General features: G+C 60.2%; 3 protein-coding genes across 5 annotated transcripts in view; 2 read left to right on the top strand and 1 right to left on the bottom strand.

Moving 5' to 3' along the window:
- The window catches only part of LOC116484293 (uncharacterized protein CSNK1G2-AS1-like), a 9,960-nt gene extending 5,483 nt beyond the window's left edge, over positions 1-4,477 (bottom strand). The window contains exon 1 of the mRNA XM_058428134.1: positions 4,369-4,477. Within this exon, the coding sequence (XP_058284117.1) occupies positions 4,369-4,477 (109 nt within the window). The remainder of the gene's footprint in view (positions 1-4,368) is intronic.
- Positions 1-21,674, top strand: part of CSNK1G2 (casein kinase 1 gamma 2) — a 25,224-nt gene extending 3,550 nt beyond the window's left edge. Inside the window, exons 2-13 of one of the 3 annotated variants that reach the window (XR_009209922.1) lie at positions 10,486-10,937; positions 15,078-15,443; positions 18,625-18,665; positions 18,761-18,830; positions 18,921-19,069; positions 19,198-19,432; positions 19,502-19,587; positions 19,658-19,742; positions 19,825-19,948; positions 20,080-20,163; positions 20,238-20,344; positions 20,462-20,485. Coding sequence is in view for 2 of the 3 variants with exons in the window: in XM_058428249.1 (XP_058284232.1) it covers positions 10,751-10,937; positions 15,078-15,443; positions 18,625-18,665; positions 18,761-18,830; positions 18,921-19,069; positions 19,198-19,432; positions 19,502-19,587; positions 19,658-19,742; positions 19,825-19,973; positions 20,080-20,163; positions 20,238-20,344; positions 20,462-20,516 (1,614 nt within the window). In the remaining variant the exon portion in view is untranslated. Of the gene's footprint in view, positions 1-10,483; positions 10,938-15,077; positions 15,444-18,624; positions 18,666-18,760; positions 18,831-18,920; positions 19,070-19,197; positions 19,433-19,501; positions 19,588-19,657; positions 19,743-19,824; positions 19,974-20,079; positions 20,164-20,237; positions 20,345-20,461 lie in introns of those variants that run through there. The other 2 variants (XM_058428249.1, XM_032178658.2) reach the window with 2 other exon arrangements.
- Positions 1-22,425, top strand: part of SCAMP4 (secretory carrier membrane protein 4) — a 247,195-nt gene that overhangs the window by 56,781 nt on the left and 167,989 nt on the right. The gene's annotated exons all lie outside the window — the stretch shown is intronic.

Raw genomic sequence — 22,425 nt, 5'->3', positions numbered from 1 at the left:
CGGGCGCCGTGTGTGTGTGGGGTGTGCGCTCCGCGGGCGCCGTGTGTGTGTGGGGTGTGCGCTCCGCGGGCGCCGTGTGTGTGGCACAGCCCCTGCTGAGGGCCCCCTGGAGCTGCGGGGCACACTACGTGTCACTACGTGCTTCCCCCGTGCACAGGGAGAGGTTGGAGGTGTGCGCTCGTCTTGTCCGGAAGCTGGGTGTGGGGACGCGTCCTGACGACGGCGCTGCCCACATCTTAACGGGGCACCTGAAGGACATTGGCAGCTGAGCAAGGGGCTCCTCCTGAGCGAGTCTGGAGGCCGTGGAAGCGCAGCACAGCCTCATGGGGCACCCACCCACCCTGCCTGGAATTGAGGGGCGATTGGGACTCCCACTGCCCCCACCAAAGCCTGTGCCCCTGATTGTCTGTCCGGAGCACGGCTTACTCCTCAGTGGTCCCCAGAGGCCACTGGGACTCGCTTGGTCCTTTTTGGGCACCGAGTGTGTATGTTAGGGGAACAGGAGCCCAGCAGGGCCGTCTTGCAGGGCTCAGCAGTGGGGGCTGTGGGGTTGGTGCACCAGGGCAGGAGAGCTGCCCGGCTCCTGCCAGGTGTTGAGAGGGCCTCAGCTCTCCCAGGCACTGTCCCCCGTCCCCCTGTCCCCCATCCAGGGCCGCAGCAGCTCAGCTCTCCCAGGCACTGTCCTCCGTTCCCCCGTCCAGGCACTGTCCCCCCGTCCCCCTGTCCCCCATCCAGGCACCGTCCCCACTCCCCCCATCCAGGGCCACAGCAGCCGGTGTTGAGTGTGGGTATGAGCTTTAGCTCTGGGTCCTGAGCGTCCCCTCCCCAAGTTCCCCCGTGGCTTCCCAGTCTGCATCTCCGTCCGCTCCCAGGGTGTGAGTTGGTTTTTGTATTAATAACTGAGGTGTGACACCCGGGCTGTACCCAGTAGCTGTGTAACTCACGCAGCTCAGCGCCTTCAGCTCATCGTGAGGCCGTGTCTCTGTCCGTGCCCTTTAATAGAGGATATTTTCATCCTCATGGTGAGAAGGGATGGATTTGTTTTCCTTGTGAAGTCGGTGACGTTTGCTTTTCAGGTCCTCCTTGGTGGTCTCCAGCCTCTTGTCCTCAACGAGGGTTTTGGCAGCTCCCTCTCTGTGGCCTGTGAGTGTCCCCACTCCCTTGTCTGGAAAAGGGCTGGAGCTCTGGGGCTCACAGAGAGGGTGGGCGTGATGTCTTTCCTGACGCGGCATCGGGGTGTCTTACCTGCCTGGACATCTGCCTGCGCAGGGTAGCACAGACCCTACAGGCTGCAGCTCAGCCCCCAGGACCAGCCCCACCTTTAATGCTCGGCCCCCAGCACCTGCCCCACCTTTAGTACCACCGTGGGTCCCCCAGCACCCGCCCCACCGTTAGTGCCACCCTGGGTCCCCCAGCACTGGCCCCACCTTTAGTGCCACCCTGGGTCGCCACATCCCTGGCTACATATTGTGGGTCCCACAACCCCGTTTGGGTTCATGGTCCTCGCACAGGACTCTCAGAACTGGGGAGTGAGAGTTTATTCCCTGCTGTTGTGAAGGGCATAACCTGGGGGAAGCCAGGCAGGCAGAAGCCCCCACCCACGTCCAGAGCCCTATGTAGGGTCCAGAGCTTCCCTGCCCTCCCTGGTGCCAGTCCTGACCCTACCACAGCCGAGTGTCTGCGTCAGCACAGGGGCGTGTAGGAAGAAAAGGCGTCCTACTGCTTAGGAGATAGGTACATCCGGGACCTGGGGCCTTCTCGCCCTCAGCCCACAGGGAAGGTGCCCTGGATGGTGCCTGCCCCTTCCCCCTCCCTACCTGGCTTCTGCATGTACTCCCCCGAGATGGCCTACACGTCCTGCTGCTTTCTGGCAGGGGAGAGCTGAGGCCTGTGTCTCCAGGACGCTGCCTCTCGGGCAGCCTCCAGCCCTCGTGGAGAAAGGCAGGCAGTGTGGCGCGAGCAGGCTGGCTTCGGGTGGGGTCTCCGGGCAGTGTCCCCTCGGGATGTTTGCCGTGCTGGATCTCACATCCGGCTCTGACACACTGCTGTGTCCCCTGTGTGCCTGCGCCTGGGGTCTCTGTGTGTCTGTGTACACCCGTGTGGTTTTGCTTTCTTGTGGGATGGAAAATCTAACAGCAGTCAGGGCGTGGTGGCTCACACCTGTAATCCCAGCAGTTTGGGAGGCCAAGGTGGGTGGATCACTTGAGGTCGGGAGTTTGAGACCAGCCTGGCCAACGTGGCGAAACCTTGTCTCTACCAGAAATACCAAAAATTAGCCAGGCATGGTGGCACATGCCTGTAATCACAGCTTCCATGGGAGGCTGAGGTAGGAGAATCACTTGAACCCGGGAGGTGGAGGCTGCAGTGAGCCCGAGATCGTGCCACTACACTCCAGCCTGGGTGACGGAGCAAGACTCTGTCTCAAAACAAAACAAAATGCAGGCACGGACATTTCAGCGCCCCCTTCGTGTGGATGCTGAGAGGGTTTCCAGAAGAAGGAGAATGTTCCCATGCCGGCGGCTCATCCAGGTGTGGGCCGGTGTGCGGCGGGGCGTGGGCAGAGGAGAGGCGCCGGGCTGCAGCTTTCTCTCCTGTGGATGCGTCTCCCCCAATGGTGGTCCTCTGCGGAAGTCCCCCTGTCCATCCCGTTGGCAGCCATAGTGGAAGGACAGGTGGATGAATGGGCTGGGACCGGGACAGCCCAGTGTGACCCCAGCCCCGGCCGTCGCGGTTGCGGCATTCTTACTGTCAGGGGGCTGTTCCCTGTGGCTCTCGTGGCTGTGGATGGGGCAGTCCCTGTGGTCAGAACCTGGCCGTGGCGGGTGGAGGACTTGAGCCCTGCTCAGTGGTCAGAGCTGCTGCTCGTTCCCCACACAGAGGCGTTGAGTGGAGCTGCCTCCTGGCTGGGGTGTGCGTCACCCCGAGTCTCCAGCCCATGCTGAGGAGCCTCACAGGCAGGGTCCAGCAGCCTATACTCCAGGCCATTGCTGTCCGTTTCTCCAGAAGGCCCCGCTGGTGGGTGGTCCCAGGAGCTGGGCCTCAGTGGGGGATCCCAGGACAGTGGAGCCTGGGAGGGGCCCCAGTGTTGAGGTGTGAAGGTGCTGTCTGGAACTAGGGGGTGTCCCCGAAGCAGCACGGCGCCCAGTCCCTGTGCTGGAAGAGAGATGAGCCGCGGTGGGGGGTGGGGGACTGCGTCTCACAGATCCCTCTCCCAGGGCACATGAGGAGATTCCTCCCCCAAAACGCCCAGGAAGGAAGTTAAATTTTAATATGGGTCTGGTTTAGAGAAACTAGGTTAGCCATGCGTGGGTGTTTCTGGATGTTTGGGCAGTAAGGAGAGTCGGTAGCTCAAGACATCCACTGGCTACTAAGCAGGGGTGAGGGGCACTGACTGCTGTCCTTTCTTCAGCCACTGCCACTCGGTCACATCAGTGTCTCCGGCCACCTCCCTCGTGTCCAGCATCAACACAGCACTGCACCCCTGACCCAGTCCAGTGGAGAAAACTCACATCCAAAAATAAACCAGGAATCAGCCAAAAAATGCGAATTAAAAGCACACCCCGGCCAGGCACGGTGGCTCACGCCTGTAATCCCAACACTTTGGGAGGCCGAGGCAGGCGGATCACCTGGGGTCAGGAGTTCAAGACCATCCTGGCCAAGATGGTGAAACCCCATGTCTGCTAAAAATACAAAAGTTAGCCAGATATGGTGGCGGGTGCCTGTAGGCCTAGCTACTCGGGAGGCTGTGGCAGAGAATCGCATGAACCTGGGAGGCAGAGGTTGCAGTGAGCCGAGATCATGCCATTGCACTCCAGCCTGGGCAAAAGAGCGAGACTCTGTCAACAACAACAAAAAAAGCACACCCCCAGCATGGCTGTGCCCAGAAGCACAGAAGTGGGGTCACCACAGCTCACGCCTTTAATCCCAGCACTTTGGGAGGCCGAGGAGGGAGGACTGTTTGAGCCCAGGAGTTTGAGACCAGCCTAGGCAACATAGCAAGATCCCATCTCTACAAAAAAAAAAAAATTAGCCAGACATGGGGGTCCATGCCTGTGGTCCCAGCTACTCGGGAGACTGAGGCAAGAGGATTGCTTGAGCCTGGGAGACAAGTTACAGTGAGCTGAGATCGTAGCACTGTGCTCCAGCCTGGGCGACAGAGCCAGACCCTGTCTCAAAACAAAAACAAAAGCTCACAGAAGCACTGGGGTGGGTGTGTAGGAGTCAGACCCCCGGGAGTGGCAGGTGGAGGATGACTCGGTGCAGCCACTGTGGAGACGGCCTGCCGGCTCCTCAAAGACACACACAGAGCTCCCATCCGACCCAGCAAGACCACTCCCAGCTACGTACCCAGGTGGAGTGGAAACCCACGGCCACGCAGAAGCCCGTGCGCAAACACAGCCGCGGACTCCAGCAGCCGGACGGCGGCCACAGCCCAGATGGCCGTCAGCAGAGGAGGAGACGTAGCGCGGGCCTCCATGCACTGGAACACAATCCAGCCACGAAAAGGAAGCAGCTCTGACTCAGGCCACGGTGTGGACGCACCTTGAGGACGCCAGGCTCAATGAGAGACGCCAGACACAGAGGACGTGCCGTGTGTGATCCCGTTTCTATGAAATGTCCAGGGCAGGCCCAGCCACAGAGACAGGGAGGAACATGGTGGTTTATTATAAATTTTCCATGAAAATAAAATATACAATACTCTCTTGGGAGTTTATTATAGCCCATTGATTCTTTTTTTGTTGTTGTTGTTTTGTTTGTTTGTTTTTTGAGACGGAGTCTCCCTCTGTTGCCCAAGCTCCACCTCCTGGGTTCACGCCATTCTCCTGCCTCAGCCTCCCGAGTAGCTGGGACCACAGGCGCCCGCCACCATGCCTGGCTAATTCTTTTGTGTTGTTAGTAGAGACGGGGTTTCACTGTGTTAGTCAGGATGGTCTCGCTCTCCTGACCTCGTGATCTGCCCGCCTCGGCCTCCCAAAGTGCTGGGATTACAGGCGTGAGCACCGCCCCCGGCCTCTTTTCTTTCTTTGAGGCAGTGTCTCGCTCTTGTCACCCAGGCTGGAGTGCAGTGGTGTGATCTCGGTTCACTGCAACCTTTGCCTCCCAGGTTCAAGCAATTCTCCTGCCTCCGCCTCCCGAGTAGCTGGAGTTACAGGCGCACACCACCACACCTAGCTAATTTTTGTATTTTTAGTAGAGACAGGGTTTCACCATGTTGGCTGTGGTGGTCTCGAACTCCTGACCTCAAGTGATCCACCCACTTTGGCCTCCCGAAGTGCTGGGATTACAGGTGTGAACCCCCGCGCCCAGCCTCTACAAATTTTTTTTTTTTTTTTTTTTTTTGAGACAGAATCTTGCTGTGTCACCCAGGCTGTAGCACAATGGCACGATCTCGGCTCACTGCAACCTCCGCCTCCTGGGTTCCAGTGATTCTCCTGCCTCAGCCTCCTGAGTAGCTGGGATTACAGGAGCCTGCCACCACGCCCAGCTAATTTTTGTATTTTTAGTAGAGATGGGGTTTCACCATGTTGGCCAGGCTGGTCTCGAACTCCTGACCTCAGGTGATCCCAAAGTGCTGGGCCTTGGCCTCCCAAAGTGCTAGGGTTATAGGTGTGAGCCACTGCGCCTGGCCTACAAAAAATTTTTTAAAAATTAGCTGGGCGTGGTGGTGTGTGCCTGTAGTTCCAGCTACTCTGGAGGCTGAGGTGGGAGGATCGCTTGGGCCCAGGAGGTCGAGGCTGCAGCAAGCTGTGATTGTGCCATGGCACTCCTGCCTGGGTGACAGAGTGAGACCCTGTGTCAAAAAAAAAAAAAAAAAAGTTCAAGGTGAAAATGTTAAGTGCTCCTGGAGACGCGTCAGCCAGCATTCAGACGATCTAGGCAAGATCACTGCTGGAGGCGGCTATGCTAAGTAGATTTTCAGTGTAGAAGAAGCAGCCTTCTGCTGGAAGAAGATGCCACCCAGGACTTTCCTCGTGTGGGAGAAGCCGTTCCCTGGCTTCCAAGGAGAGGCCCACCCTCTGGTTAGGGGCTAACTCAGCTGGCGACTTTAAGGTGTTACCAGGGCTTTTTACCATTCCACAAATCCTAGAGTCCATGAGGATTATGCTAAGTCTACTCTGCTCTATAAATACAACAACAGAGCCTGGGTGACAGCACATGTGTTTAACACCTGGCTTACGGAATATTTGAAGCCCACTTTTGAGACCTACTGCTCAGGAAGAAGATTTTTTTTTTTTTTGAGACCGAGTCTCGCTCATCACCTAGGCTGAAGTGCAGTGGCGCCATCTCGGCTCACTGCAAGCTCCCCTTCCCGGATTCACGTCATTCTCCTGCCTCAGCCTCCCGAGTAGCTGGGACTACAGGCGCCCACCACCACACCCAGCTAATTTTTTTGTATTTTTAGTAGAGACGGGGTTTCACTGTGTTAGCCAGGATGGTCTCAATCTCCTGACTTCGTGATCCGCCTGCCTTGGCCTCCCAGAGTGCTGGGATTACCGGCATGAGCCACTGCACCTGGCCAAAAAGATTTCTTTCAAAATATGACTGCTCACTGACAACGCACCTGGTCACCCAAGATCCCTAGTGGAGACGCGCATGATCAGAGTTTCCAGCTGGGCGCAGTGGCTCACGCCTGTGATCCCAGCACTTTGGGAGGCTGAGGCGGGCGGATCACGAGGTCAGGAGATCGAGACCACGGTGAAACCCCATCTCTACTAAAAATACAAAAAATTAGCCGGGCGTGGTGGCGGGCACCTGTAGTCCCAGCTACTCAGGAGGCTGAGGCAGGAGGATGGCATGAACCCGGGAGGCAGAAGTTGCAGTGAGCCGAGATTGTGCCACCCCACTCCCCCCAAAAACCCGCCCCAGAATCCGTCAAAAAAAAAAAAAATCTTTGTTTCCATCCCTGCTAGCAAAACATCCAGCCTGTGGCCCGTGAATCAATGAATGAATGAATGAATGACTTGGAAATCAAGATGACTCCTTGACATGTCATTCATTCATTTATTTATGCATGACAAGGTATTGCTCTGTCACCCAGGCTGGAGTACAGTGGCACGATCTCGGCTTACTGCATCCTCTACCTCCCGGGTTGAAGCAATTGTCTTCCCTCAGCCTCCTGAGTAGCTGGGGCTACCGGTGCATGCCACCATGCCCAGCTAATTTTTATATGTAGAGGGGGTTTCACCGTGTTCCCCAGGCTGGTCTTGAACTCCTGAGCTCAAAGCAGTCTGCCCGCCTCAGCCTCCCAAAGTGCTGGGATTACAGGCATGAACCACTGTGCCCCGCCAAGTCTTAGTGTTTTTGAGGCATGGTCTCACTGTGTCGCTCAGGCTGCAGTGGAGAAGCAGAATGACAGCTCACTGTAGCCTCCACCTCCCGGGCTCAAGCGATTTCTCACCTCAGCCTCCTAAGTAGCTAGGACCACAGATGCGCACCACCACGCCTGGCTAATTTTGTTTATATTTTTGTAAAGATAGGGTCTCCCTGTGTTGCCCAGGCTGGTCTTGAACTCCTGGCCTCAAGCAGTCCACCTGCGTCAGCCTCCCAAGGTGTTGGGGTTACAGGCAAGAGCCACCGCACCCGCCCACGACTCTCATTATTGAGAAATACATTTGTAAGGCTCTAGGTGCCTGTAGGTGCTGTGGAGAGATTCTTCTGATGGAGCTGGGGAAACTGGGGAAATTGAAACCCCCGGAAAGGCTTTGCTGTTCTAGAGGCTGTGAAGGACACGCACGATCCATGGGAGGAGGTCACAGGTCAGGATTAGCGGAAGTTTGGAAGAAGTTGATCCCAGGCCTGAAAGATCACTGTGAGGGTTCAGGACTTCAGTGGAGGAGGAACTGCAGAGGTTTTAGAAGCAGCAAGAGAACTAGAATGAGAAGGGCTTGGAGATGTGACTGCATTGCCTCCTTCTCACAAGAAAACTTTAAGACGTGAGGAGTTGCCTCTGAAGGGCGAGCGGGGAGTTGCTTCAGCTGCGCTCTAATCCCAGTGAAGATTCCGTGAACCTGGTGGAAATGAGGACAAAGGACTTGGAACTGCCCGGAACCTCGGTTGATGAAGCCGCGGCCGGGTTGAGAGGACCGACTGCAGTTCTGAAGGACGTTCTGCTGTGGGTAATCAATGCTGTCAGACAGCATCACGCCCCACAAAGACATCTTTCGTGAAAGGAAGAGTCCGTCGCTGTGGCCTGCTGTTTTGTGGTCATAATTTAAGAAGTTGCCCCAGCCTCCAGCAGCCACCACCCTGATGAATCAGCCTCCGTCCACATCGAGGCGAGACCCTCCTCCAGGGAGATTAGGGCCACTCACGGTTCCGATGATCATTACCATTGCTTAGCAGTAAAGTATTTTTATTTCTTTATTATTTATTTAAGATGGGGTCTTGCTGTATCACCCAGGCTGGAGTGCAGTGGTGCGATCAATAGCTCACTGCAGCCTCCACCTCCTGGGCTCAAGCGATCCTCCCGCCTCAGTCTCCCGAGTAGCTGGGACCACAGGCTTGTGGCACCACGCCCCGCTTAATTAAAGTGCGTCCTTTGTTTTATTAGACACAATGCTACTGCACGCTTCCTAGACCACGGTATACTGTGAACGTAACTTGTGTGTGCACCAGGAAACCAGAACATTCGAGTGGCTGTTGCCATGCGGAACCCCAAGGCGCGCTTGCCATCGCCACAGGGTGTTTCTCGTACTGGAACGCAGGGGCCACGTCCAGTGGGGCAGTGTTTGTGACGCCGGTTCCTTTGTTTCTGATGTGGCTTATTCAGCTGGGAGTTCATGTCCTAACATTTTCGGCGATGGCTGTGCACCCATGGCCCCTCCTCACCCGCGGCCCCCACGTCCTGCCAGTTGGCAGGAAACCTCTTCCCCTGCACATCTGGGGCACAGTAGCCAAACTATGGTCCTGCTTCTTCAGTGAGGGTGGGGCTTCTGTCTGTCTGGAGCCCTAGAATGGGGCTGGGGGTGGCTGGGGCCTGGGTCAGGGAGGACCCGGCAGGATCTGTGCGGACAGGCGGGTGGCCTGCGGTGGCCCCGGGTGCAGGGTTCTTGGCCTCCTAGGCAAGTACCTGGCTTGAGGGCGACAGGAGGTGACAGCCACGTCCCTGGGGTTGCGCTGCCCGAGCGCCCAGTTAACACCACAGCCTCCACCCTTCAGTTCTGCAGGTGGGGCTCCTCCCTCCTCCCTCCTCCCTCCTCCCCAGGCTGCCCCAACCACCCTTCAGTTCTGCAGGTGGGGCTCCTCCCTCCTCCCCAGGCTGCCCGGACCACCCTTCAGTTCTGCAGGTGGGGGCTCCTCCCTCCTCCCTCCTCCCCAGCCTGCCCCGACCACCCTTCCGTTCTGCAGGTGGGGGCTCCTCCCTCCTCCCTCTTCCCCAGGCTGTCCCGAGGCTCCTTGCTGGGGACCGTCCTGCCTCCTGTCGGGGCCTGCGCTGAGACTGGGCTCCATGCCAGCCGGGGCTGGCTGGCCCCCTCGCTCTAGAGTGACCTGCACAGAGTCCCCTCAGCCCCCCATGAGCCCTTGTCCAGCCATGGCGTTTCTCTGGGTGGCAACAGGCTCTGGGGCCCTCAGTGGCCCTGGGCTCGGGAGCATTTAAGGTGGTGCAGACGCAGTGAGGGGCTGTGGGTTGGGGTCCCACCATTCCGGGAGCAGGGACTGCGGGTTCCTTCTCAGGACCAGAGGCTTCTGTCCTTTCCCCTGGGGTAGAAGTTTGCTGCCTGCCCCGTGCCCAGCCTTGCTTAGGTGGCTGTTGGCTCCGCTGGTCCCTCAGGCCCCGCCGTTCCCTCCTCAGCTCCACTCTGCACCGAAGGGGCTGGGTCGGACCCACCCTGGCATCGTCACAGCCCCGAGTGGCGTCCAGCCTGTCCCGCTCCACCAGTGGCTGCTGGAGAAGAACCCGAGCCTGGGTCAGGCCCTGGGGGCTCCTGCTCCTGCATCAGTGCCTGGCTCGCCAGGGCCTCCTGCCCTCCGGCCCGCTCTCCCCGCTCTCAGCGTCACCCAGTCGCCATGGGCAGGGGCAGCTCGGTGGCTCCTGTGTCCCTGCCTTGGGCCTGCCTGCTGTCATCTGCCTCCCTCCCTCCTTCCCAGAGCAGCCCTGGGCCTGGAGACGGGGACTGTTGTGTGGCCTCTCTGTGTCTGGGGGTGGGACTGCCCCCCTGGCTTCAGGATCCTCAGGGTCTCTCCCCGTGATTGGCAGTCATGCCCTCCTGGCAGTACAGTCTCCCACCTGTGCCACCCACCCACCCACCCTGCTTTACAGAAAGCCCCCTGAGCCCTACCCTGTTTGTCCCCAGGCAGCCACGCTGAGACCTCTGGCCTCTGAAGTCATGTGGCGTGCGCGTCCCAGCTGGGTTCCGGGCAGGGACGGTGCTTATCATGCCCCGGCCTTCAGAGCTCCTTCCAGCCCAGCAGTCTCCTGGCTGCATCCTCAGTGGCCCCGCGGGGGCCTCGCCCGCACTCACCTGTGCCTCTGTTTCTCCACAGCTGTGAGCCGTGAGCTTTGAGGTGGTGGGACCTGTCAGCAGAATGTCTCCTGCTCCCGAGAGTGACCCCGAGGCCACTGAGATGAGCACTGCGGCCTGGCCGGCCCGAGCGCCTGCGTCTCAGTAGCTGGGAGCTGCGGGCCCACGCCTGCCCACCGGCCGCGGTGATGTTCTAGCCACGGAGGAGCCAAGACCTCGGGTTTCCAGAGACTTGGGATTTGCACAGCAGCAGAGTCACCGTGGAGAGGCCAGGGTATCACAAACTTATGGATTTTGACAAGAAAGGAGGGAAAGGGGAGACGGAGGAGGGCCGGAGAATGTCCAAGGCCGGCGGGGGCCGGAGCAGCCACGGCATCCGGAGCTCAGGGACCAGCTCGGGGGTCCTGATGGTGGGCCCCAACTTCCGCGTCGGCAAGAAGATCGGCTGCGGCAACTTCGGGGAGCTCCGCCTAGGTGAGGCCCTGCTCGGTGGCAGGTGGGGGCGGGAGGCTGCTGGCGGGGCCGCCCCGGGTCACCGGAGCCTCTGGCGGGGCCGCCTGGGGTCACCGGAGCCTCTGGCGGGGCTGCCCCGGGTCACCGGAGCCTCTGGTGGGGCCGCCCCGGGTCACCGGAGCTTCTGGCGGGGCTGCCCGGGTCACTGGCAGGTGTGTTGAATCATCCGTCCATCGTGGTGCGAGTGCCACTTCCCTTCGAGGAGGTTCTGTGGGGAGAGTGGGTTTCTGGCCCTGTCACCTTTTTGGGAAACAGTTCTGTTGGGAGGCAGGTGGCCCAGAGCAGGCCAGGCCAGGCCACGCCGCAAGGAGCCTGATGTTAAGTCGTGAATGACTTCCACGGCCCGTGTCCGCGCTGGGCAAAGCCTTGGCCTTAACTGCAGGCGCCTGCCCGGCACTCAGCTCGTGGGAGGTCTCGGCCGGCCTGGAGCCTGCGTCAGGTGGCTGGAGTGACTGTTCTGTGGTGATGACACTGCTGTGTGCCACTCCCAGCTTCACCATGTAAAAGGCCGCACCTGGCCCACCTGGCTCCGTCCCTTCTGCTCACACCGACCTCTCCCAGGTTGGGGTCTGATTGCCCGGGCAGGCATGAGGAGCAGGGCAGAGGACTGAGCCTCTCACTGGCCAGGGGTGCCTTCCCTGGGGTGCGGGTGCCTGAAGATGACCACCAGGCCTGGGAGAGCTCTGAGCACCTTTGGGGCCGTTCCCAGTCCATGATTAGCTGTGCCAGGGAGTCGGATCATCCCCGGAAATGTGGTTAAATTCATTGCTGGTGCTGTCTGAACTGCGGGAGGGCATTTGGCGTGTGTTGCTGGGGTTGTCCGGGGGACCCAGGTGCACCCCCAGTCAGTGTCTGTCGTGGTGGGAATCGGGGTCCCTGGGAAAGAGTGCAGGATGGGCAGGTCCGGGAGGCCATGGCAGTGGATCAGCCTCACGTGGGCACCCACGGCAGGCGGTACCGGAATCCGGACCCTCAGCCCAATGAGGTTGTCAGATGAGGGAAGCTGAGGCCCAGGCAGTGGGTATGATGTGGCTGCATCTTCAAGAGTGGCCGCCCAGGGGCGCAGGAGCATGGGCTGTGGCCGTCTGGACCCCAGGCACGTTTTGTGGCCCCACGTCCCACCTCCTGCCTCAGTTTACCCACCTGTTAAATGGGGATGAATGGCAGTTGCCACTCATGGGCAGAAGTGGGGTTCAGCAGGAAGTTATGCGGCAGAAGTGTGTGTCCTGTGAGTCAAGCAGCATCTCTCAGGCCAGGGCAGCTGTTGGGGTCACTGTTGGCTGCTTCTGTGTCCCCATTGGTTGCACCCAGGGCCCCAGGAGACCGGTTTGAGACCCCACCCGAACCAGATCCCACCCCAGCCCTTGGGAGGCTGCTGGGATTCCACCTCTGTGCGCAGAGGCTGGGCCTGGGCCACGACGCCTCACTGCCGGTCCGACGGCCTGTGGCTCGGGGGGCCCGGGCTGCGTTTCTCAGCCAAGAGACTGAGCTTTTCCCGACAGGAGCTGCGGCCTCCCAGCCGTGTGTGTGCACGCTCAGACACACGTGCAGACACATGCAGACGTGTACACACGTGCCCACAAACGCACATGTGCACACTCAAGCACACGCACACAGGCACACACAGCCACAAACACATGTACACGGGCACACAGGCACATCTGCACACACATGCCTGGAACAGCCCCGTGACCTGCAGCCTGTGGGGTATGGCTTTTGGGAACCCAGATGGCTGTGTGGGTCCTGTGCTTGGGCGGCGGTTGCAGGCCCCTGAACAGTGCAGGTCCCCGTAGGCTGATGAGAGTGACATGTGGGTGACGCCAGCTTATTTTTTTTTTTTTTTGGAGATGGAGTCTCACTCTGTCGCCCAGGCTAGAGTGCTGTGGTGCAATCTTGGCTCACTGCAAGCTCCGCCCCCCCGGGGTTCACGCCATTCTCCTGCCTCAGCCTCTCTGAGTAGCTGGGACTACAGGCGCCCGCCACCACGCCCGGCTAATTTTTTGTATTTTTAGTAGAGACGGGGTTTCACCGTGTTAGCCAGGATGGTCTCGAGCTCCTGACCTCGTGATCCACCCGCCTTGGCCTCCCAAAGTGCTGGGATTACAGGCGTGAGCCACCGCGCCCGGCCTGGTGACGCCAGCTTTTACTGAGTTGTGGTTTGCGCTCTCTTCAGCCTGGCATTTTGGGCGCTGTGTGCTTCGCAGGCAGCCGCGTGTCGTGGTTTCTCAGGGGTGCCGGGAGGCCGTCCATGGGAGGACACACCAGCCCTTCCTCATCTGCTCCAGCGCAGGGACGCTTGGCTGTTTCTGGATTTGGGCCCTTCTGAATAGAACCAACTGCCCGAACAGAACTGCACAGCACTGGGCTCCTCGAGCACTCCACGTCCCCAGCACTCAGGACTGTCGGTGGCTTTGGCGTTGAGCCTGTTGTGTACTCCGGTTGTTGAGTGTTGTTCCGTTGTCTAGAATGTTCTAGAATGTGTCTTTTTTTTGTTTTTAAGGTTTTTATCTTTGATTTAAAATCTTGACTGTGCTCTCCGTAGATGAGGCTTTCTGTTTTTATCCTGCTTGGGATCCACTGACTTCTTGGATCTCTATGTTGGTACTTTTTCAAATTAACTTTGGAAAAGTGTGAGCCATTATTTCATGAAACGTTTTTCCATCTCAGCTTTGCTTTGCTTTGTTTTGTTTTGTTTTGTTTTTGGGATGGAGTTTCACTCTTGTTGCCCAGGCTGGAGTGCAGTGGCACTATCTCGGCTCACCGCAACCTCTGCCTCTCGGATTCAAGCAATTCTCCTGCCTCAGCCTCCTGAGTAGCTGGGATTACAGGCGTGAGCCACCATGCCTGGCTAATTATTTATATTTTTAGTAGAGACCATGTTGGCCAGGCTGGTCTTGAACTCCTGACCTCAGGTGATCCACCTGCCTCAGCCTCCCAAAGTGCTGGGATTACACATGTGAGTTACTGTGCCTTGCCTGCTTTGTTTTGTTTTGTTTTGAGACGGAGTCTCGCTCTGCCGCCCAGGCTGGAGTGCAGTGGCGCAATCTCGGCTCACTGCAAGCTCCGCCTCCCAGGTTCATGCCATTCTCCTGCCTCAGTCTCCCGAGTAGCTGGGACTACAGGCGCCCGCCACTTCGCCCTGCTAATTTTTTTTTTGTATTTTTAGTAGAGACGGGGTTTCACCGTGGTCTCAATCTCCTGACCTCATGATCCACCCGTCTCGGCCTCCCAAAGTGCTGGGATTACAGGCGTGAGCCACCACGCCCAGCCTAATTTTTGTATTTTTAGTAGAGACGGGGTTTCACTGTGTTGGTTAGCCAGGCTGGTCTCGAACTCCTGACCTCGTGATCTGCCTGCCTCGGCCTCCCGAAGTGCTAGGGTTACAGGCGTGAGCCATTGCACCTGGCCAGGTCATTTATAATGAACAGAAATTGATGGGCTCACTGTTCTGGAGGCTGGTGAGCCCCATATTGTGGGTGGCGTCTGGCAAGGACCTCTTGCCGTGTCATCCTGTGGTGGAAGGCAGGAGGGCAAGGACCAGAGGGGGCTGGATTCGCCTTTTAGTCAGGAACCCATTCCCCTGCTGATGGCATTCACCCATCCACGAGGGCAACGACCCAGATCCTCCCACTAGGCCCCAGCCCCAGCAGTGCTGGATTGGGGACCAAGTTCCCAACACGTGACCCTTGGGGGGTGCATCAAAGACATAGCACTGTGTGGAATGACGTCTGTGCTGCTGCTTTCTCCCTTGTCACAGTCACACCCCCTCACTCACCTGTGGGACAGCCTCACTGGGCGTGGCCGTGGTGTGTGCCGTGAGGTATGGAGGGTGTGGTCTCCCGGCTTGAGCGCTGAGTTTGTCCCCGTGGCTCACCTTGTTTCTGTCAGGGTTGGTTTCAGCGTTGCTGGGGCAAGGCTGAGGGTAAACATGAGTGACTCCAAGGCCAGGGAGCCCTGCGCCAAGGTGTGGACCTTTTGGGTTCTCAGCTGAAGTAGGGAATCCAGGGAGGACCCCGCACTCCGGCCGTTGGAGCCGTGGCGTCCTCCCGCCTGTGTGTCCCCTGGAACCTCCTGAGCCTCTCTGGAGCTGTTCTCTGCCAGGCCCCGTGGGCTCTCCTGCCCTCTGCATGCACCGCGAGTACTGCCGGAGGAGTCCCCTTCGGCTTTCAGAGCCCAGAGCACCCGACCTCCTCCAGGAGTCTGCAGATCCACAGGCCTCAGATGCTGCCACACCCACCCAGCGCACACCCAGGTCTCTGCCATGCCGGCCGCACACAGCGGCGGGGGTCAGGCGAAGGTTTCTTCCACGGTGCAGAGTAGAAGAGCCGGGAAAGACCCCATCACCATCAGATGCATCAGAGCTTCAAAGGCCCACTCATCAAGACGCTGCCAAGAGCATGAGGCCAGCCAGGCGGGGAAAGATGTCGGCGAGCATCCGCCTGACCGTCAGGGAGCCAGAGCTGGATGGTACATGGACAGACAGCAGAGGGACAGCGTAGCACACAGGCCAGGGCTCGGCCTCATCAGCCTGGGGGACAGCAGAGGGACAGCGTAGCACACAGGCCAGGGCTCGGCCTCATCAGCCTGGGGGACAGCAGAGGGACGGCATAGCACACCGGCGAGGGTTCGGCCTCATCAGCCTGGGGGAGCGCAGCTCAGTGCTTGGTGGTGGTCAGCACGTGACCGACACTTTGCCGGAGAAGGGGACAGCTGCCCGCAGGAAGAGCCACACAGCCGTGTTCGCCGGAACTCCGCTCTGGAGAGTCAGAACTGGAGATGGCAGGGCATGCCTCAAGGGCAGATGGGCAAACCAAACCCCATCCTGTGAGTGGCGGCGCAGCACCAGGCGGGAACACGCAGCACGCCACGGCGAGGAGCCCACCGCAGGGGCAGCCTTTTGGGTGGGGAAGGGGGGATGGCTGGGGGGCAGGGGGCTCTCCCTCTCAACAAGACTGGGCTGGTATAGGAGCAGGCAGCTGCCAGTGCTCGCCAGACAGGGCTCTGGAGATGCAGGCATCCCACTGTGAATCCCACCTCCGAAGGGCAGCACAGGAAGGACACGCAAACGCTGCACTGAACCTGCAGCTGATTCAGGGGGCAGCGTCCTGGGCTCTAAAACTTCCAAACCTGGGGCAGCGTCCTGAGCTCTAAAACTTCCAAACCTGGGGCAGCGTCCTGGGCTCTAAAACTTCAAAATCTGACCAGGCGCAGTGGCTCACACCTGTAATCCCAGCACTTTGGGAGGCTGAGGCGGGCGGATCACCTGAGGTCAGAAGTTCGAGACCAGCCTGGACAACATGTAGAAAGCCCATCTCTAGTAAAAATACAAAAATTAGCCAGGTTGATGGTGCCTGCCTGTAATTCCAGCTACTCAGGAGGCTGAGGCAGATAAATCACTTGAACCCAGGAGACAGAGGTTCCAGTGAGCCATGATCGCACCACTGCACTTCAGCCTGGGCAACAGAACGAGACTCCGTCTCAAAAAGAAAAAAACTTTGAAATCCCTCTAAAAATAAGATGGACCGGTGGATGGTAGCTGTGAGGATGCACTGTGTGGCAGGTTTAGTTCTGGGGCCTCGGCAATGAGTGTTGGGTGTTTGGGGCACGGCTCCTGTTGTTTTACAAGAATTTCCTAATAACATGTTACACTGGGGAGAACATAGGAGGGGAGCCCATTTGTTCTGAAAACGCAGGGACCAGCCCTGGTCACCGGCTCAGGACTGGAGGGAGGCACCTGGTCATCCCTCGTCCTCACGATCCTGCACCCTCAAGATGCCACGTTCTTGAGGCTGTTTAGGGAAATTGACAAGCTGATTGGAAACTGTGCTGAAATAAGAGCCCAGGCAGTGCTGCAGACAGGACGATGCCAGAAGGAGCCCCCGCGATTCCTGTGCTGCAGGGCACGCCCAGGACGGGGCACTAGCCGGGGGAAGAGGCTCTCGGCCCAGGTGGGACCCCAGCCTCAGACTGTGAGGTCATGACCGTGTGCAGCTCAGCCACCGGGCTTCGGGGCTTTGCATCCACCTTTGCAGGGTTTCCAAACCCTTTGTCTCCACGGCCACCCTGCCAGTCCAGTTGCAGCAGGGCGGAAGGAAGCGGAGGCCTCTTTCTTTTCTTTTTTTTTTGAGACAGAGTTTCGCTCTTGCTCAGGCTGGAGTGCAGTGGCACGATCTCAGCTCACCACAACCTCCACCTCCCGAGTTCAGGTGATTCTCCGCCTCCCTAGTAGCTGGGATTACAGGCATGCACCACCATGCCTGGCTAATTTTGTATTTTTAGTAGAGACGGGGTTTCTCCATGTTTGTCAAGCTGGTCTTGAACTTCCGACCTCCGGTGATCCGCCCGCCTCGGCCTCCCAAAGTGCTGGGATTACAGGCACGAGCCACCGTGCCCGGCCACAGAGGCCTCATTCTGCAGCGTATGCTGCTCGGGCAAAGGCAGCTGACTGCAGACCCAACACGGTGACCCAGCTGGACGGTGCCTGAGAGACGGGGCTGCCCCACGTGGTGCCCTGTCATGCCGTGGGACAGGTCGCCCAGCAGATGGTAGCTATGGCCCCAGTGCCATCCTGGGCTGGAGCCACATGGGTGCCAGACACGTTCATGCCTGTGGTCTGGCCCAGCTGCCGTGGGGAGCCCTCCAGGGCCGTGTGCCTGCAGGGACCTGGCCTGTTCACCGCTGGGCTCACCCCTCGGGTGCTGAGTCACCACAGTGGGTGGGGCCGTGTCCCCTCCCAGGCCGGCTTCCACAGCTGCCCCTGCAGAGCCCCCCTGTGTTGAGGGCTGGCCTCCTCCTTCTTCAGGGGATGTAACAGGTAAAAAGCTGCACCCTGGGCCGTACAGGGGCTCCCGCCTGTCATCGCAGCCCTGTGGGAGGCTGAGGCAGGCAGATCGCTTGAGCTCAGGAGTTCAAGACCAGCCTGGGCAACTTGGAGAAACCCCATCTCTACTAAAAATACCAAAATTAGTTGGGTGTGGTGGTGCGCACCTGTAGTCTCAGCTACTTGGGAGGCTGAGGTGGGAGGATGGCGTGAGCCTGGGAGACAAAGGCTGCAGTGAACTGTGATCTCACCACTGCACTCCAGCCTGGGCAACAAAGCGAGACCGTCTCAAAAAAAAAAAAAAAAAAAAAAAGGTTATGGGCCTCGTACCTTCTGCGCTTTCATGGGCCTGAGCCCTGGAAGTCCTGTGTGGCTGGTGGCCCCAGGGGACAGGACCTGGGCTCCTCTCTTCTAACCGATGTGGGTCACAGGTCCCTGTCCAGCTGTGCTAGGACTCACCTGGGGGCCGAGGGCCGAGGGCATGAGGGAGGTGCTGTCTTTGAGAAAGGGGTGGAGGAGTGTGGAGCCCCTGGGGCTCCCTGCAGGCTGAGAGAGACCTCCCCAATGCCACTTCTGTCCTGGGCTAGGGAGGGGGGGGGCGGGGGAGGAGGAGTGGCGGACACTGAGGCGGTGACCACAGGGGCAGGGTGCAGTTGTCAGGGCGACTTGGCAGGCCCCAGTGCAGTGCTCGGGCAGGCTGGGCCGTGGTGCCCTTTGGAGGGTGGTCCTTCGGGGACCCCCTCCTGCCTCCTGCCTCGGAGGTGGGCTGGGGAGGTGGGGGCTAGGTGGGCCCTGCGCGGGCGGTGCTGATGGTCTCTGTCCCCACAGGAAAGAATCTCTATACAAATGAATACGTGGCTATCAAATTGGTGAGTCGGTCCCTCCACCCCACCCCCGCTGACGTGCCCCCAGGGATTTCAGGGCAGCGACCAGGTCCCCTGGTGACTCGCGCTTGTGCCCCCAGGAGCCGATCAAGTCCCGGGCCCCGCAGCTGCACCTGGAGTACCGGTTCTACAAGCAGCTCAGCGCCACAGGTACCCGGCGGTCCGCGGGTGGGGCGGGGGCTGCGCAGGGGCGGGGAGAGAGCTGCCGCTGCACGCCCGTCCATCTGTCCTCCGCCGCAGAGGGCGTCCCTCAGGTCTACTACTTCGGCCCGTGCGGGAAGTACAACGCCATGGTGCTGGAGCTGCTGGGGCCCAGCCTGGAGGACCTGTTCGACCTGTGCGACCGGACCTTCACGCTGAAGACGGTGCTGATGATCGCCATCCAGCTGGTGCGTGGCGGGCAGGGCGGGGCCGGGCCGGGCCGGGAGTGGGTGGGCCTCGGAGGGAAGAGGGTGGCCCTGGAGGTGAGCGTGTGGGCCGGGGAGGGGCCCGGCCGACACCGCTGTGCCCCCTGCAGATCACGCGCATGGAGTATGTGCACACCAAGAGCCTCATCTACCGGGACGTGAAGCCCGAGAACTTCCTGGTGGGCCGCCCGGGGACCAAGCGGCAGCACGCCATCCACATCATCGACTTCGGGCTGGCCAAGGAGTACATCGACCCCGAGACCAAGAAGCACATCCCGTACCGCGAGCACAAGAGCCTGACGGGCACGGCGCGCTACATGAGCATCAACACGCACCTCGGCAAGGGTGAGCTGCGCGCGCGCGGCGGGGGGCGGGCGCCCGGACCCCGCTGAGGCTGCTCCCCTGTCCCCGCAGAGCAGAGCCGCCGCGACGACCTGGAGGCGCTGGGCCACATGTTCATGTACTTCCTGCGCGGCAGCCTCCCCTGGCAGGGGCTCAAGGTGGGCGAGGGGGCCGGGCAGGCGGGCGGGGGCGCAGGGCGTGAGCAAGGCTGACCACCGACCCCCGCAGGCCGACACGCTCAAGGAGCGGTACCAGAAGATCGGGGACACCAAGCGCGCCACGCCCATCGAGGTGCTCTGCGAGAACTTCCCAGGTAAGAGGTCCCTGCGTCCCCGCCCCCGCCCCGTGCCCCCATCTCCACCCCCACCGAGGTCCCGCTGGCGCTCTCTCTGCAGAGGAGATGGCCACGTACCTGCGCTACGTGCGGCGCCTGGACTTCTTCGAGAAGCCCGACTATGACTACCTGCGGAAGCTCTTCACCGACCTCTTCGACCGCAGCGGCTTCGTGTTCGACTATGAGTACGACTGGGCCGGGAAGCCCCTGGTAGGTGGGGGGGCCGGTATGTGGGAGCGGGGGACCGAGAAACCGCCCTGAGGGAGATGGGAGCCGGCGCTGCAGCCCATCCTGACCCCTGCTCCCTCACCCACAGCCGACCCCCATCGGCACCGTCCACACCGACCTGCCCTCCCAGCCTCAGCTCCGGGACAAAGCCCAGCCGCACAGCAAAAACCAGGTGAGGCCCGGGCGGGACCGACGCCCCAGGGAGGGGCACGGGCGGCCAGCGTGACCCCCTACTGCCCCCGCCAGGCGCTGAACTCCACCAACGGGGAGCTGAACGCGGACGACCCCACGGCCGGCCACTCCAACGCCCCCATCACGGCGCCTGCAGAGGTGGAGGTGGCGGATGAAACCAAGTAAGGCTCTGGGGTGGTGGCTTCGGGGAGGTGGGGGTGCCCTGGGTCCCCATGGGGGTGGGAGGCTGCGCCCGCCCTGCACCCTGGTCCTCCTACCTGAGCCACCGCCCTCCCCAGATGCTGCTGTTTTTTCAAGAGGAGAAAGAGAAAATCGCTGCAGCGACACAAGTGACCCCGGGCGCGTGCAGCCCCCTGAATCTTCTCCGTGCAGCCCCTTGGGGCGCGAGCTTGTGCGAGGCCCTCGGGGCCCACCCACAGCGGCCCAGGGCCAGGCCCTGGCTGGAAGCCAGAACGCAGACTGCAGGGGCCGCGCCTGGCTCGGGCGGCGGCCCCACCCCCAGGACGTGGGGTCACTTCCTTCACGTAAGACTTTGGCCGAAATTTCTACACCTGTGTCTAGTCCTCCCCTCCAAGAGCATTAACTATTTAAAACAAGAGAAAAAGGAAAAAAAACAGAGGCCCGCCCTACCCCCACTCCTGCCCCTCCGTTTCTTTGCTGAAGTGAGTAGTGTGATCCTGGAGGCTCCCTGGCTGAGGCCCGGCCTGGCCCGGCCCCGCCAGCCGCCCCCGTTAGCGTCATAAAGTCCAGCTTGTCTCCCTCGATCCAAAGGCCGTTTCCTCGAGGGGAGGGCAGGCCCGGCCTGGAGGGGTGCTGTGGAGCTGTCTTGCCCAGGCCCTCCTGGGAGGGGGACAGGCATTGCTGCCAGGGGTGAGGCCGCGCACCAGGTCTCCCCAAAACCAAAGGGGAAGGCAGGGGTGGGGCCGCGGCTGAAGCCGGCTCCCCAACCAAAATGCTGCACCAAAGCTCGGGCGCCGCAGGCACGGCCACTGCAGTTTCTTCCCAGCCTGGCCCTGGCGAGGGGCGGGTGGGCACTGCCAGGTGGGTGCTTCTCGATGCACTTGCTCCCGGAGGCTGTGCCCCGGCGCCTGGAACCCGAGGTGGGAGGACCGGCTGGTGTCACCCTGCTCGGCCCTGGGCCCTGCTGCGTGGGGCGCGTGGGGCGCGTGGGCGCGGGGTTTCCTGCCTCTGTGCTCCGACACCCGGCAAGCAGCCGGAGACAAAACGCCTTAAAGCCCCCGGCCCAGCCCTGCAGGTGAATTGCAGGGGCCTGGGGGCAGCCCTGGACTGGCGGGCGGTTCCCCAGCGGGGTGCCCTGGAGGCTGCCGGGCAGAGTGGAGCAGCTTGGGGCCGTGCCCAGGGCGGTGGCTGTGAGTCTAGTTTTTGCTTTACCAAGTGTACAGAAATGGCATTTATGTTTCTCTGATGCTCCCTTGAAGCCATAGAATTTAGGGGCTTTTTTTAAAAAAATAAAAGAAAAATGAAACCAAACCCAAGTGTAGTGTCTGGACTTTCCACGAAGCTTGACCTGGAACGGGCATGGCCTCCATCCCCATCCTGCCCGTCCGGGACAAGTCCGGGAGCAGCCGGCGGCCTCCGGTAACAGAAACCGACTGATGAGGCGGAAGGTAAGGAAGACGGAAGCAGAGGGCAGAGCTGGGCTGTCTGGGGAGAGGGCAGGAGACGAGTGTTCATGTACCATGGAAAGGGGAAGTCACACACATGCGACTTGGCCCTGGGGCTCCCGTTCCCCGACGTCACACAAATACACTGAAAGCCTCAGCGCCGGGGCCCAGGCGGGATGGTCCTGGCTGCTCTGACAGCGGAAGGCCGCCTTGACTCCCTCTGTTCACGCAGCAGGGCAGAAACCATCTCCGTGGGGGCCACGACACTGTGAAGGGAATCGGCAGTAGCTCCCGGAAGAACAGCGGAAACTGCAGGCAGGTGAGGACCGTGGCAGCGCCAGCCCCGGCTCCGCCCCAGACAATATCCCATACCCGGCAGCCGGGAGGAGGCGCTCGTGCACGCCCACGCCGACAGACAGGCCCCTTCCAGGAAGCACTGAAGACCGGAAAACCATCCTGAATCAGAGACTCAGAAACTAACCACAGAAATGGACAAACCTCCGAAAATGAATTCAGGAAGGAAACGTCAGAACAGAACTGGTTTTGGAAATGAAGAAATTGCAAGGTGCCTGAGACCCCCAGGAAAATCAGAGGAAAAACACTGAAGGCAGGAAAAC

Source organism: Hylobates moloch, unplaced genomic scaffold (genome assembly GCF_009828535.3).
Source record: "Hylobates moloch isolate HMO894 unplaced genomic scaffold, HMol_V3 SCAFFOLD_15, whole genome shotgun sequence".
Classification (NCBI taxonomy): Eukaryota; Metazoa; Chordata; class Mammalia; order Primates; family Hylobatidae; genus Hylobates; species Hylobates moloch.
Note: the sequence above shows the minus strand (reverse complement) of the source record. Positions and strands in the feature narration are given on the sequence as shown.